The sequence below is a fragment of the Salvelinus namaycush genome, unplaced genomic scaffold (assembly GCF_016432855.1).
Source record: "Salvelinus namaycush isolate Seneca unplaced genomic scaffold, SaNama_1.0 Scaffold244, whole genome shotgun sequence".
NCBI classification, from domain to species: Eukaryota; Metazoa; Chordata; class Actinopteri; order Salmoniformes; family Salmonidae; genus Salvelinus; species Salvelinus namaycush.
Window position 1 is genome coordinate 65,730 of NW_024059275.1, and position 12,774 is coordinate 78,503.

Genomic DNA, 12,774 nt, shown 5'->3' on the forward strand with positions numbered 1-12,774 from the left:
TAATTGTAGTCCTATAACTAAAATATCAACTCTGTAGTCCAAAACACTTCCATTAATATGAACATTGGTAATTGTAGTCCTATAACTAAAATATGAACTCTGTAGTCCAAAACACTTCCATTAATATGAACATTGGTAATTGTAGTCCTATAACTAAAATATGAACTCTGTAGTCCAAAACACTTCCATTAATATGAACATTGGTAATTGTAGTCCTATAACTAAAATATGAACTCTGTAGTCCAAAACACTTCCATTAATATGAACATTGGTAATTGTAGTCCTATAACTAAAATATGAACTCTGTAGTCCAAAACACTTCCATTAATATGAACATTGGTAATTGTAGTCCTATAACTAAAATATCAACTCTGTAGTCCAAAACACTTCCATTAATATGAACATTGGTAATTGTAGTCCTATAACTAAAATATCAACTCTGTAGTCCAAAACACTTCTATTAATATGAACATTGGTAATTGTAGTCCTATAACTAAAATATCAACTCTGTAGTCCAAAACAGTTCCATTAATATGAACATTGGTAATTGTAGTCCTATAACTAAAATATCAACTCTGTAGTCCAAAACACTTCCATTAATATGAACATTGGTAATTGTAGTCCTATAACTAAAATATCAACTCTGTAGTCCAAAACACTTCTATTAATATGAACATTGGTAATTGTAGTCCTATAACTAAAATATCAACTCTGTAGTCCAAAACACTTCCATTAATATGAACATTGGTAATTGTAGTCCTATAACTAAAATATCAACTCTGTAGTCCAAAACACTTCCATTAATATGAACATTGGTAATTGTAGTCCTATAACTAAAATATCAACTCTGTAGTCCAAAACACTTCCATTAATATGAACATTGGTAATTGTAGTCATACAACTAAAATAGTCAGTCAGGTCTTTTACATACTTCTCGTGTCCTCTCTCTCCTCGTCTCCTTCTCAAAAACCCATTGGAGGAGAAGGTCAGAGGGGAGGGACCTTTGGTGTTCTCATCCAATGGATTTCGAGACAGAGACGAGGAAAGAGAGGATGCAAGGAGTATGCAAATTAGATATTCCAAATGAGAAGGTAGCACGCCCCCCAGGGGTGAGTCCCTTATGTGCATGGAGCTGGGAGGGCTACCACGGGTCAATGGCACCGCACCTGTGGGAGGAGCACTTGATCATGTCAACAGAGGGGCTCACCTGTGGGAGGAGCACCTGATCATGTCAACAGAGGGGCTCACCTGTGGAAGGAGCACTTGATCATATCAACGGAGCGGCTCACCTGTGGGAGGAGCACTTGATCATGTCAACAGAGGGGCTCACCTGTGGGAGGAGCACTTGATCATGTCAACATAGAGGCTCACCTGTGGGAGGAGCACTTGATCATGTCAACGGAGCGGCTCAAGTTCCTGGTCATGTTGGGGATGCAGCTGGTCACCACGATAACCAGGGCGGTGGAGATGAGGATCTTCCTGCCCTGGTTGTAGGGTTACAACGATGACACCAGGAAGTATCACCGTACCAGGAAGTACCATGGCAAGGAAACAAAACATGAAGCTGGATTCAATTTTCTGAGGAAACAAGTAAATAGGATTCTTCAAGCCACAACCAACAGCTCATAGGAGCAGGAACCAACGGCTCATAGGAGCAGCAACAAACGGCTCATAGGAGCAGGAACCAACGGCTCATAGGAGCAGGAACCAACGGCTCATAGGAGCAGGAACCAACGGCTCATAGGAGCAGGAACCAACGGCTCATAGGAGCAGGAACCAACGGCTCAAAGGAGCAGGAACCAACGGCTCATAGGAGCAGGAACCAACGGCTCATAGGAGCAGGAACCAACGGCTCATAGGAGCAGGAACCAACGGCTCATAGGAGCAGGAACCAACGGCTCATAGGAGCAGAAACCAACGGCTCATAGGAGCAGGAACCAACGGCTCATAGGAGCAGGAACCAGCGGCTCATAGGAGCAGGAACCAACGGCTCATACGAGCAGGAACCAACGGCTCATAGGAGCAGGAACCAACGGCTCATAGGAGCAGGAACCAACGGCTCATAGGAGCAGGAACCAACGGCTCATAGGAGCAGGAACCAACGGCTCATAGGAGCAGAAACCAACGGCTCATAAGAGCACGAACCAACGGCTCATAGGAGCACGAACCAACGGCTCATACGAGCAGGAACCAACGGCTCATATGAGCAGCAACCAACGGCTCATACGAGCACGAACCAACGGCTCATAGGAGCAGGAACGTAGGCAGCTTGATTCACCCGTACACCCCCTGGACAAGACGCTAGTCTATCACAGATTCCTGATGAAGACAGTCCTACTATCAGAAACACTACTAGTCTTTCACAGTGTCCTGATGAAGACAGTCCTACTATCAGAAACACTACTAGTCTATCACATTGTCCTGATGAAGACAGTCCTACTATTAGAAACACTACTAGTCTATCACAGTGTCCTGATGAAGACAGGCCTACTATTGGAAACTGTTGGATTCTAGCTTGAAATGTACTTATTCATGTTACCATACTAGAATGTATTGATTACATTACATGTTTAAGGAATGTTTGTGTTAGGGGTAAAGAGGAACTAGGTATGTGGAAAGTTACTGACTGCAAATTACTGTGAGAGAAAAGGGGAACAGAATACATGACCGCGAAAACAACACCTCAAAATCTAGGCAGTATATCGGGCAACAGATAACAGTTCTGAGAAATTACACCCCTAACCTCATCTTGACATATAAAATGCCTGTTTGATCACGTGCAAAAATGTATTTGCAGCTGTTTGACCCAGTGGGTTGAATAAATTTGGTTTGAGCTTTTCCTGGTCGTCCGTTTGAGTTTTTACTCTGTTTGTTCAGAACCTAACAAAACAAACATCCTTATCTTATGTTGTTATGTTATTAGCCACATTTTTTATTTTCCAAGTGTTATCAAACAATATTTGACATAAAGCAGGTTCTTAAAGGACTAAAGAGTTTAGTCTGCTTCGTACTTTCTTTCTTTTTTTTGCCACGAAATGTGAAACCCTAATGAAACCCTATTGACAATGCTACCTGTTTGGTTCCCAGGGAGGGCACTGAGATAGAGAGGACACAGCGGACTGGGTGTAAGAGGAGCAGCAGCAGGACTATTATACAGCCCCAGGTACTGGACACCACCATTGACGGAAAGGGTTGGTAGTTCAGATTGTAGACCATCCACACGTGTAGAAGACCTCCTATCGCTGCGCCGATGATGAGACAGAAACAGAAGAGGTTGAAGACCTCTAGCGTGTTCGCCGGGGAAGGTTTGGAATATACACCCCATTGGAACTTTAAGGTGGAAGAGAGTCTTCTTTTAAAAGATGATCTATAGATACACAACAACAAAAACATGTATATTTTTGGTCATTTCATTGATCATCTTCTTGGACAGTGTTCTACCATCCTGGTCTTTAAATTAGATGTGATATTATGATACAACATAACACAATGGGAGGTTAGTTAACACACGCTACCAGGATATACTTCAACACTCCATCCCCCAGGTGGCAGCTCTAAATCTAGAATATATAATAAGAAAAGTGAAGTGTCTGTAGTATATCTAGGAGATTGTTTGTGTTTTTTTTTAACACGTGCAGTTGAAGTCGGAAGTTTACGTACACCTTAGCCAAATACATTTAAACTCAGTTTTTCACAATTCCTGACATTTAATCCTAGTAAAAAGTCCCTGTCTTAGGTCAGTTAGGATGACTATTTTATTTTAAGAATGTGAAATGTCAGAATAATAGTAGAGAGAGTTATTTATTTCAGCTTTTATTTCTTTCATCACATTCCCAGTGGGTCAGAAGTTTACAATACACTCAATTCGTATTTGGTAGCATTGCCTTTAAATTGTTTAACTTGGGTCAAATGTTTCGGGTAGCCTTCCACAAGCTTCTCACAATAAGTGACAGAGCTGTTGTAACTAAGTCAGGTTTGTAGGCCTCCGTGCTTGCACCCACATTTTCAGTTCTGCCCACAAATTTTCTATAGGATTGAGGTCAGGTCTTTGTGATGGCCACTCCAATACCTTGACTTTGTTGTCCTTAAGCCATTTTGTCACAACTTTGGAAGTATGCTTGGGGTCATTGTCCATTTGGAATACCCATTTGTGACCAAGCTTTAACTTCCTGACTGATGTCTTGAGATGTTGCTTCATTATATCCATATACTTTTCATTTCTCATGATGCCATCTATTTTGTTAAGTGCACCAGTCCCTCCTGCAGCAAAGCACCCCCACAACATGATGCTGCCACCCCCGTGCTTCACGTTTGGGATGGTGTTCTTCGGCTTGCAAGCCTCCCCCTTTTTCCTCCAAACATAACGATGGTCATTATGGCCAAACAATTATATTTTTTTCAGACCAGAGGACATTTCTCCAAACGTCACAGAAAGGCCATAAAGATCATCAAGGACAACAACCACCCGAGCCACTGCCTGTTCACCCCGCTATCATCCAGAAGGCGAGGTCAGTACAGGTGCATCAAAGCAGGGACCGAGAGACTGAAAAACAGCTTCTATCTCAAGGCCATCAGACTGTTAAACAGCCACCACTAACATCGAGTGGCTGCTGCCAACATACTGACTCAACTCCAGCTCACTTTAATAATGGAAATTTATGGAAATTTATCAAAAATGTACCACTAGCCACTTTACACAATGCCACTTAATATAATGTATATGTATATACTGTACTCTATATCATCTACTGCATCTTGCCATCTTATGTAATACATGTATCACTAGCCACTTTAAACTATGCACTTTTATGTTTACATACCCTACATTACTCATCTCATATGTATATACTGTACTCTATACCATCTACTGCATCTTGCCTATGCCGTTCTGTACCATTACTCATTCATATATCTTTATGTACATATTCTTTATCCCTTTACACTTGTGTGTATAAGGTAGTAGTTGTAGAATTGTTAGGTTAGATTACTCGTTGGTTATTACTGCATTGTCGGAACTAGAAGCACAAGCATTTCGCTACACTCGCATTAACATCTGCTAACCATGTGACTGTGACCAATAACATTTGATTTGATTTGAAAAAGTACAATCTTTTTCCGCATGTGCAGTTGCAAGCTGTAGTCTGGCTTTTTTATGTCGGTTTTGGAGCAGTGGCTTCCTCCTTGCTGAGCGGCCTTTCAGGTTATGTCGATATAAGATTTGTTTTACTGTGGATATAGATACTTTTGTACCTGTTTCCTCCAGCATCTTCACAAGGTCCTTTGCTGTTGTTCTGGTATTGATTTGCACTTTTCGCACGAAAGTACGTTCATATCTAGGAGACAGAACGCGTCTCCTTCCTGTATGACGGCTGCGTGGTCCCATGGTGTTTATACTTGCGTACTATTGTTTGTACAGATGAACGTGGTACTTTCAGGTGTTTGGAAATTGCTCCCAAGGATGAACCAGACCTGTGGAGGTCTACAATTTTTTTTTCTGAGGTCTTGGCTGATTTCTTTTGATTTTCCCATGATGTCAAGCAAAGAGGCACTGAGTTTGAAGATAGGCCTTGAAATACATCCACAGGTACACCTCCAATTGACTCAAATTATGTCAATTAGCCTATCAGAAGCTTCTAAAGCCATGACATCATCTGGAATTTTCCAAGCTGTTTAAAGGGACAGTCAACTTAGTGTTTGTAAACTTCTGACCCACTGGAATTGTGATACAGTGAATTATAAGTGAAATAATCTGTCTGTAAACAACTATTGGAAAAATGGCTTGTGTCATGTACAAAGTAGATGTGCTAACCGACTTGCCAAAACTATAGTTTGTTAAGGTGATGGTCAGTGTCCCAGCTGGGTGTGTCAATAGACTCATTAAGGTGATGGTCAATAGACTCATTAAGGTGATGGTCAGTCAGTGTCCCAGCTGGGTGTGTTAATAGACTCATTAAGGTGATGGTCAGTCAGTGTCCCAGCTGGGTGAGTCAATAGACTCATTAAGGTGATGGTCAGTGTCCCAGCTGGGTGTGTCAATAGACTCATTAAGGTGATGGTCAGTGTCCCAGCTGGGTGAGTCAATAGACTCATTAAGGTGATGGTCAATAGACTCATTAAGGTGATGGTCAATAGACTCATTAAGGTGATGGTCAGTGTCCCAGCTGGGTGTGTCAATAGACTCATTAAGGTGATGGTCAATAGACTCATTAAGGTGATGGTCAGTCAGTGTCCCAGCTGGGTGAGTCAATAGACTCATTAAGGTGATGGTCAATAGACTCATTAAGGTGATGGTCAGTGTCCCAGCTGGGTGTGTCAATAGACTCATTAAGGTGATGGTCAGTCAGTGTCCCAGCTGGGTGTGTCAATAGACTCATTAAGGTGATGGTCAGTGTCCCAGCTGGGTGTGTCAATAGACTCATTAAGGTGATGGTCAGTGTCCCAGCTGGGTGTGTTAATAGACTCATTAAGGTGATGGTCAGTGTCCCAGCTGGGTGTGTTAATAGACTCATTAAGGTGATGGTCAGTGTCCCAGCTGGGTGTGTTAATAGACTCATTAAGGTGATGGTCAGTGTCCCAGCTGGGTGTGTCAATAGACTCATTAAGGTGATGGTCAGTGTCCCAGCTGGGTGTGTCAATAGACTCATTAAGGTGATGGTCAATAGACTCATTAAGGTGATGGTCAATAGACTCATTAAGGTGATGGTCAATAGACTCATTAAGGTGATGGTCAATAGACTCATTAAGGTGATGGTCAATAGACTCATTAAGGTGATGGTCAGTGTCCCAGCTGGGTGTGTCAATAGACTCATTAAGGTGATGGTCAGTGTCCCAGCTGGGTGTGTTAATAGACTCATTAAGGTGATGGTCAGTGTCCCAGCTGGGTGTGTCAATAGACTCATTAAGGTGATGGTCAGTGTCCCAGCTGGGTGTGTCAATAGACTCATTAAGGTGATGGTCAATAGACTCATTAAGGTGATGGTCAGTGTCCCAGCTGGGTGTGTCAATAGACTCATTAAGGTGATGGTCAATAGACTCATTAAGGTGATGGTCAGTCAGTGTCCCAGCTGGGTGTGTTAATAGACTCATTAAGGTGATGGTCAGTCAGTGTCCCAGCTGGGTGAGTCAATAGACTCATTAAGGTGATGGTCAGTCAGTGTCCCAGCTGGGTGAGTCAATAGACTCATTAAGGTGATGGTCAGTCAGTGTCCCAGCTGGGTGAGTCAATAGACTCATTAAGGTAATGGTCAATAGACTCATTAAGGTGATGGTCAGTGTCCCAGCTGGGTGTGTTAATAGACTCATTAAGGTGATGGTCAGTGTCCCAGCTGGGTGTGTCAATAGACTCATTAAGGTGATGGTCAGTGTCCCAGCTGGGTGAGTCAATAGACTCATTAAGGTGATGGTCAGTGTCCCAGCTGGGTGTGTTAATAGACTCATTAAGGTGATGGTCAGTGTCCCAGCTGGGTGTGTCAATAGACTCATTAAGGTGATGGTCAGTGTCCCAGCTGGGTGAGTCAATAGACTCATTAAGGTGATGGTCAATAGACTCATTAAGGTGATGGTCAATAGACTCATTAAGGTGATGGTCAGTGTCCCAGCTGGGTGTGTCAATAGACTCATTAAGGTGATGGTCAATAGACTCATTAAGGTGATGGTCAGTCAGTGTCCCAGCTGGGTGAGTCAATAGACTCATTAAGGTGATGGTCAATAGACTCATTAAGGTGATGGTCAGTGTCCCAGCTGGGTGTGTCAATAGACTCATTAAGGTGATGGTCAGTCAGTGTCCCAGCTGGGTGTGTCAATAGACTCATTAAGGTGATGGTCAGTGTCCCAGCTGGGTGTGTCAATAGACTCATTAAGGTGATGGTCAGTGTCCCAGCTGGGTGTGTTAATAGACTCATTAAGGTGATGGTCAGTGTCCCAGCTGGGTGTGTTAATAGACTCATTAAGGTGATGGTCAGTGTCCCAGCTGGGTGTGTTAATAGACTCATTAAGGTGATGGTCAGTGTCCCAGCTGGGTGTGTCAATAGACTCATTAAGGTGATGGTCAGTGTCCCAGCTGGGTGTGTCAATAGACTCATTAAGGTGATGGTCAGTGTCCCAGCTGGGTGTGTCAATAGACTCATTAAGGTGATGGTCAATAGACTCATTAAGGTGATGGTCAATAGACTCATTAAGGTGATGGTCAATAGACTCATTAAGGTGATGGTCAATAGACTCATTAAGGTGATGGTCAATAGACTCATTAAGGTGATGGTCAGTGTCCCAGCTGGGTGTGTCAATAGACTCATTAAGGTGATGGTCAGTGTCCCAGCTGGGTGTGTTAATAGACTCATTAAGGTGATGGTCAGTGTCCCAGCTGGGTGTGTCAATAGACTCATTAAGGTGATGGTCAGTGTCCCAGCTGGGTGTGTCAATAGACTCATTAAGGTGATGGTCAATAGACTCATTAAGGTGATGGTCAGTGTCCCAGCTGGGTGTGTCAATAGACTCATTAAGGTGATGGTCAATAGACTCATTAAGGTGATGGTCAGTGTCCCAGCTGGGTGAGTCAATAGACTCATTAAGGTGATGGTCAATAGACTCATTAAGGTGATGGTCAATAGACTCATTAAGGTGATGGTCAGTGTCCCAGCTGGGTGTGTCAATAGACTCATTAAGGTGATGGTCAATAGACTCATTAAGGTGATGGTCAGTGTCCCAGCTGGGTGTGTCAATAGACTCATTAAGGTGATGGTCAGTGTCCCAGCTGGGTGTGTCAATAGACTCATTAAGGTGATGGTCAATAGACTCATTAAGGTGATGGTCAGTGTCCCAGCTGGGTGAGTCAATAGACTCATTAAGGTGATGGTCAATAGACTCATTAAGGTGATGGTCAATAGACTCATTAAGGTGATGGTCAGTGTCCCAGCTGGGTGTGTCAATAGACTCATTAAGGTGATGGTCAGTCAGTGTCCCAGCTGGGTGAGTCAATAGACTCATTAAGGTGATGGTCAATAGACTCATTAAGGTGATGGTCAGTGTCCCAGCTGGGTGTGTTAATAGACTCATTAAGGTGATGGTCAGTGTCCCAGCTGGGTGTGTCAATAGACTCATTAAGGTGATGGTCAGTGTCCCAGCTGGGTGAGTCAATAGACTCATTAAGGTGATGGTCAGTGTCCCAGCTGGGTGTGTTAATAGACTCATTAAGGTGATGGTCAGTGTCCCAGCTGGGTGAGTCAATAGACTCATTAAGGTGATGGTCAATAGACTCATTAAGGTGATGGTCAGTGTCCCAGCTGGGTGGGTCAATAGACTCATTAAGGTGATGGTCAATAGACTCATTAAGGTGATGGTCAATAGACTCATTAAGGTGATGGTCAATAGACTCATTAAGGTGATGGTCAGTGTCCCAGCTGGGTGTGTTAATAGACTCATTAAGGTGATGGTCAATAGACTCATTAAGGTGATGGTCAGTGTCCCAGCTGACAAGCCGTGGGGCTACTGGTTGATTTGGATGGCCTTGAAGCCTTTTGTTTGGTGAGGAGTTTTTTAGTTTGTACATTCCTTTGGTATTTTTCCTGTTTCGTCACTATCTGAACAAATAATAATCCACTTTGGCTGGCCGACCCAGTGGTCAAGAAGGAGCTGGCCCTGGAAGGTAAGGTGGCTCGCTCCTTGGTCCATCCATGAACATTCAACGCCTGGTTGCACACTCTTACTTCTCATTTGAATGCGTCAAATCAGGTTACACACAGTGAACTAGGCCTAAGACCCCTCGACTTAGCGAGTGCAATAATATAAGCAGGCTAGTTAATCGGTTTCAAAACAATTACATGAAACATATTATATAATGGTAAATAATTAATACACTGTATATTGATAACAGACCTGGGTTCAAATACTATTTCAATTATTTGTTTTATTTCTTTCACATACATTTAAAATTAAGTAATCAGAAATGTTCTATTTGAAAAATCAAAGTAGTTGAATATTGGAATGTATTTCAAAATACGCTTGGGAAGTATTGGCATGTATTTGAAAATACTGAAATACACAGATTATTTTCAAATACAAATAAATACCCCCATGCATTTGAACCCAGGTCCTAGGAGTATTTAAAAGAATCTATTTGGAAATAAGTACTTTGAAAATATTTTCAAATTGTAGACTATTTAGAGGAAATTATTTGAAAAATAATTTCAAGTATTTCCAATAAAAGTAGTTAATTTTGGCCACATTTATTTGATAATACTCAAATACACAGAAAGTAGGTATTTCCATAACAAATAATCAAATCCACATGTAGTTGAACCCAAGTGTGATTAGTAACTCTGGACTCACAGGAATCCTGAGGCTGGGTGTGGACCGCTGGAGACAGCCTCCATGATGTATGGAGTTCAATGACTGGGATCAAATCAAATCAACAACAACATAACGGGTTAAATATTCACAAATTGGCTGACACTGGTATAATATATATATATATTTTTTTTACATAAATGTAAACGATGGTGTGTTCTATGTTTTAAATAGAACAGAATTGGTTTAGCCAATATAACATTTAAACAATTTGTTCTGCTCTTATGTCTACAGATATTCCTATAAATTCTAGTTTATAACCTACCTTCAGTTCTCTGGAGCAGTACTGTGTTACGTGTAGAAATGCCCTTTGTAGTCCAACTCAAGAGACCGATTGATTTATATACAGCCCTGAGGGGTTCCTCTTTTCTGGCCATGGGCAAGCTGAAACACTTACGTAATATGTTGATAAATACAGGGGCTGAAAAACATTCATTTCTATTGTGTTGAAATAGAACTTTAGATGTCCTGTGTGTCAGAGATGAACTGGTATTACTGTGTAATATGGTGGTAGTAGAAAGCCTGAATGAGGGATAGCGCTCAGGCTAGAATGAAAGGCGGCCGTAGAAAGCCAGTATGGGGGTTAGCGCTCAGGCTAGAATGAAAGGCGACCGTAGAAAGCCAATATGAGGGTTAGCGCTCAGGCTAGAATAAAAGGCGACCGTAGAAAGCCAATATGAGGGTTAGCGCTCAGGCTAGAATAAAAGACAGCCGTAGAAAGCCAGTATGAGGGTTAGCGCTCAGGCTAGAATAAAAGGCGGCCGTAGAAAGCCAGTATGAGGGTTAGCGCTCAGGCTAGAATAAAAGGCGGCCGTAGAAAGCCTGTATGAGGGTTAGCGTGCAATATGCAATATAGTGCAATATGCTAAGCTAAGGATCCTGGGACTAAACACCTCCCTCTGCAGCTGGATCCTGGACTTCCTGACGGGCCGCCCCCAGGTGGTGAGGGTAGGTAGCAACACATCTGCCACGCTGATCCTCAACACTGGAGCTCCCCAGGGGTGCGTGCTCAGTCCCCTCCTGTACTCCCTGTTCACCCACGACTGCATGGCCAGGCACGACTCCAACATCATTAAGTTTGCAGACGACACAACAGTGGTAGGCCTGATCACCGACAATGACGAGACAGCCTATAGGGAGGAGGTCAGAGACATGGCCGGGTGGTGCCAGAATAACAACCTATCCCTCAACATAACCAAGACTGAGGAGAAGTTTGTGGACTACAGGAAAAGGAGGACCGAGCACGCCCCCATTCTCATCGACGGGGCTGTAGTGGAGCAGGTTGAGAGCTTCAAGTTCCTTGGTGTCCACGTCAACAACAAACTAGAATGGTCCAAACACACCAAGACAGTCGTGAAGAGGGCACGACAAAGCCTATTCCCCCTCAGGAAACTAAAAAGATTTGGCATGGGTCCTGAGATCCTCAAAAGGTTCTACAGCTGCAGCATCGAGAGCATCCTGACTGGTTGCATCACTGCCTGGTACGGCAATTGCTCGGCCTCTGACCGCAAGGCACTACAAAGGGTAGTGCGTACGGCCCAGTACATCACTGGGGCTAAGCTGCCTGCTATCCAGCACCTCTACACAAGGCGGTGTCAGAAAAAGGCCCTAAAAATTGTCAAAGACCCCAGCCACCCCAGTCATAGACTGTTCTCTCTACTACCGCATGGCAAGCGGTACCGGAGTGCCAAGTCTAGGACAAAAAGGCTTCTCAACAGTTTTTACCCCCAAGCCATAAGACTCCTGAACAGGTATTCAAATTTCTACCCAGACTATTTGCATTGTGAGCCCCCCCCCAAAGCCCCCGCAACCCCTCTTTTTACGCTGCTGCTACTCTCTGTTTATCATATATGCATAGTCACTATAACTATACACTCATGTATACACCTCAATTGAGCCGACCAACCAGTGCTCCCGCACATTGGCTAACCGGGCTATCTGCATTGTGTCCCACCCACCACCCGCCAACCCCTCTTTTACGTTACTGCTACTCTCTGTTCATCATATATGCATAGTCACTTTAACCATATTTACATGTACATACTACCTCAATCAGCCTGACTAACCGGTGCCTGTATGTAGCCCCTCTACTGGTATAGCCTCTCTACTTTATATAGCCTCTCTATTGTATATAGCCTCGCTACTTTTATAGCCTCTCTACTGTATATAGCCTCGCTACTTTTATAGCCTCTCTACTGTATATAGCCTCTCTCCTGTATATAGCCTCGCTACTTTTATAGCCTCTCTACTGTATATAGCCTCTCTACTTTTATAGCCTCGCTACTGTATATAGCCTCTCTACTGTATATAGCCTCTCTACTGTATACAGCCTGTCTTTTTACTGTTGTTTTTATTTCTTTACTTACCTATTGTTCACCTAATACCTTTTTTGCACTATTGATTAGAGCCTGTAAGTAAGCATTTCACTGTAAG

General features: G+C 43.0%; 1 protein-coding gene across 2 annotated transcripts in view; it reads right to left on the reverse strand.

Annotated features, from left to right (window-relative positions):
• Nucleotides 1–11,281, reverse strand: part of LOC120038945 (osteoclast stimulatory transmembrane protein-like) — a 37,859-nt gene extending 26,578 nt beyond the window's left edge. Inside the window, exons 1-4 of one of the 2 annotated variants that reach the window (XM_038984487.1) lie at nucleotides 10,607–11,281; nucleotides 10,324–10,386; nucleotides 3,073–3,367; nucleotides 1,372–1,484 (exon numbers count right to left, since the gene is read on the reverse strand). In XM_038984487.1, the coding sequence (XP_038840415.1) occupies nucleotides 1,372–1,484; nucleotides 3,073–3,367; nucleotides 10,324–10,367 (452 nt within the window). In that variant the 5' untranslated portion in view covers nucleotides 10,368–10,386; nucleotides 10,607–11,281. Of the gene's footprint in view, nucleotides 1–1,248; nucleotides 1,330–1,371; nucleotides 1,485–3,072; nucleotides 3,368–10,323; nucleotides 10,387–10,606 lie in introns of those variants that run through there. The other variant, XM_038984488.1, reaches the window with a different exon arrangement.
• Nucleotides 11,282–12,774: the final 1,493 nt, after the last annotated feature.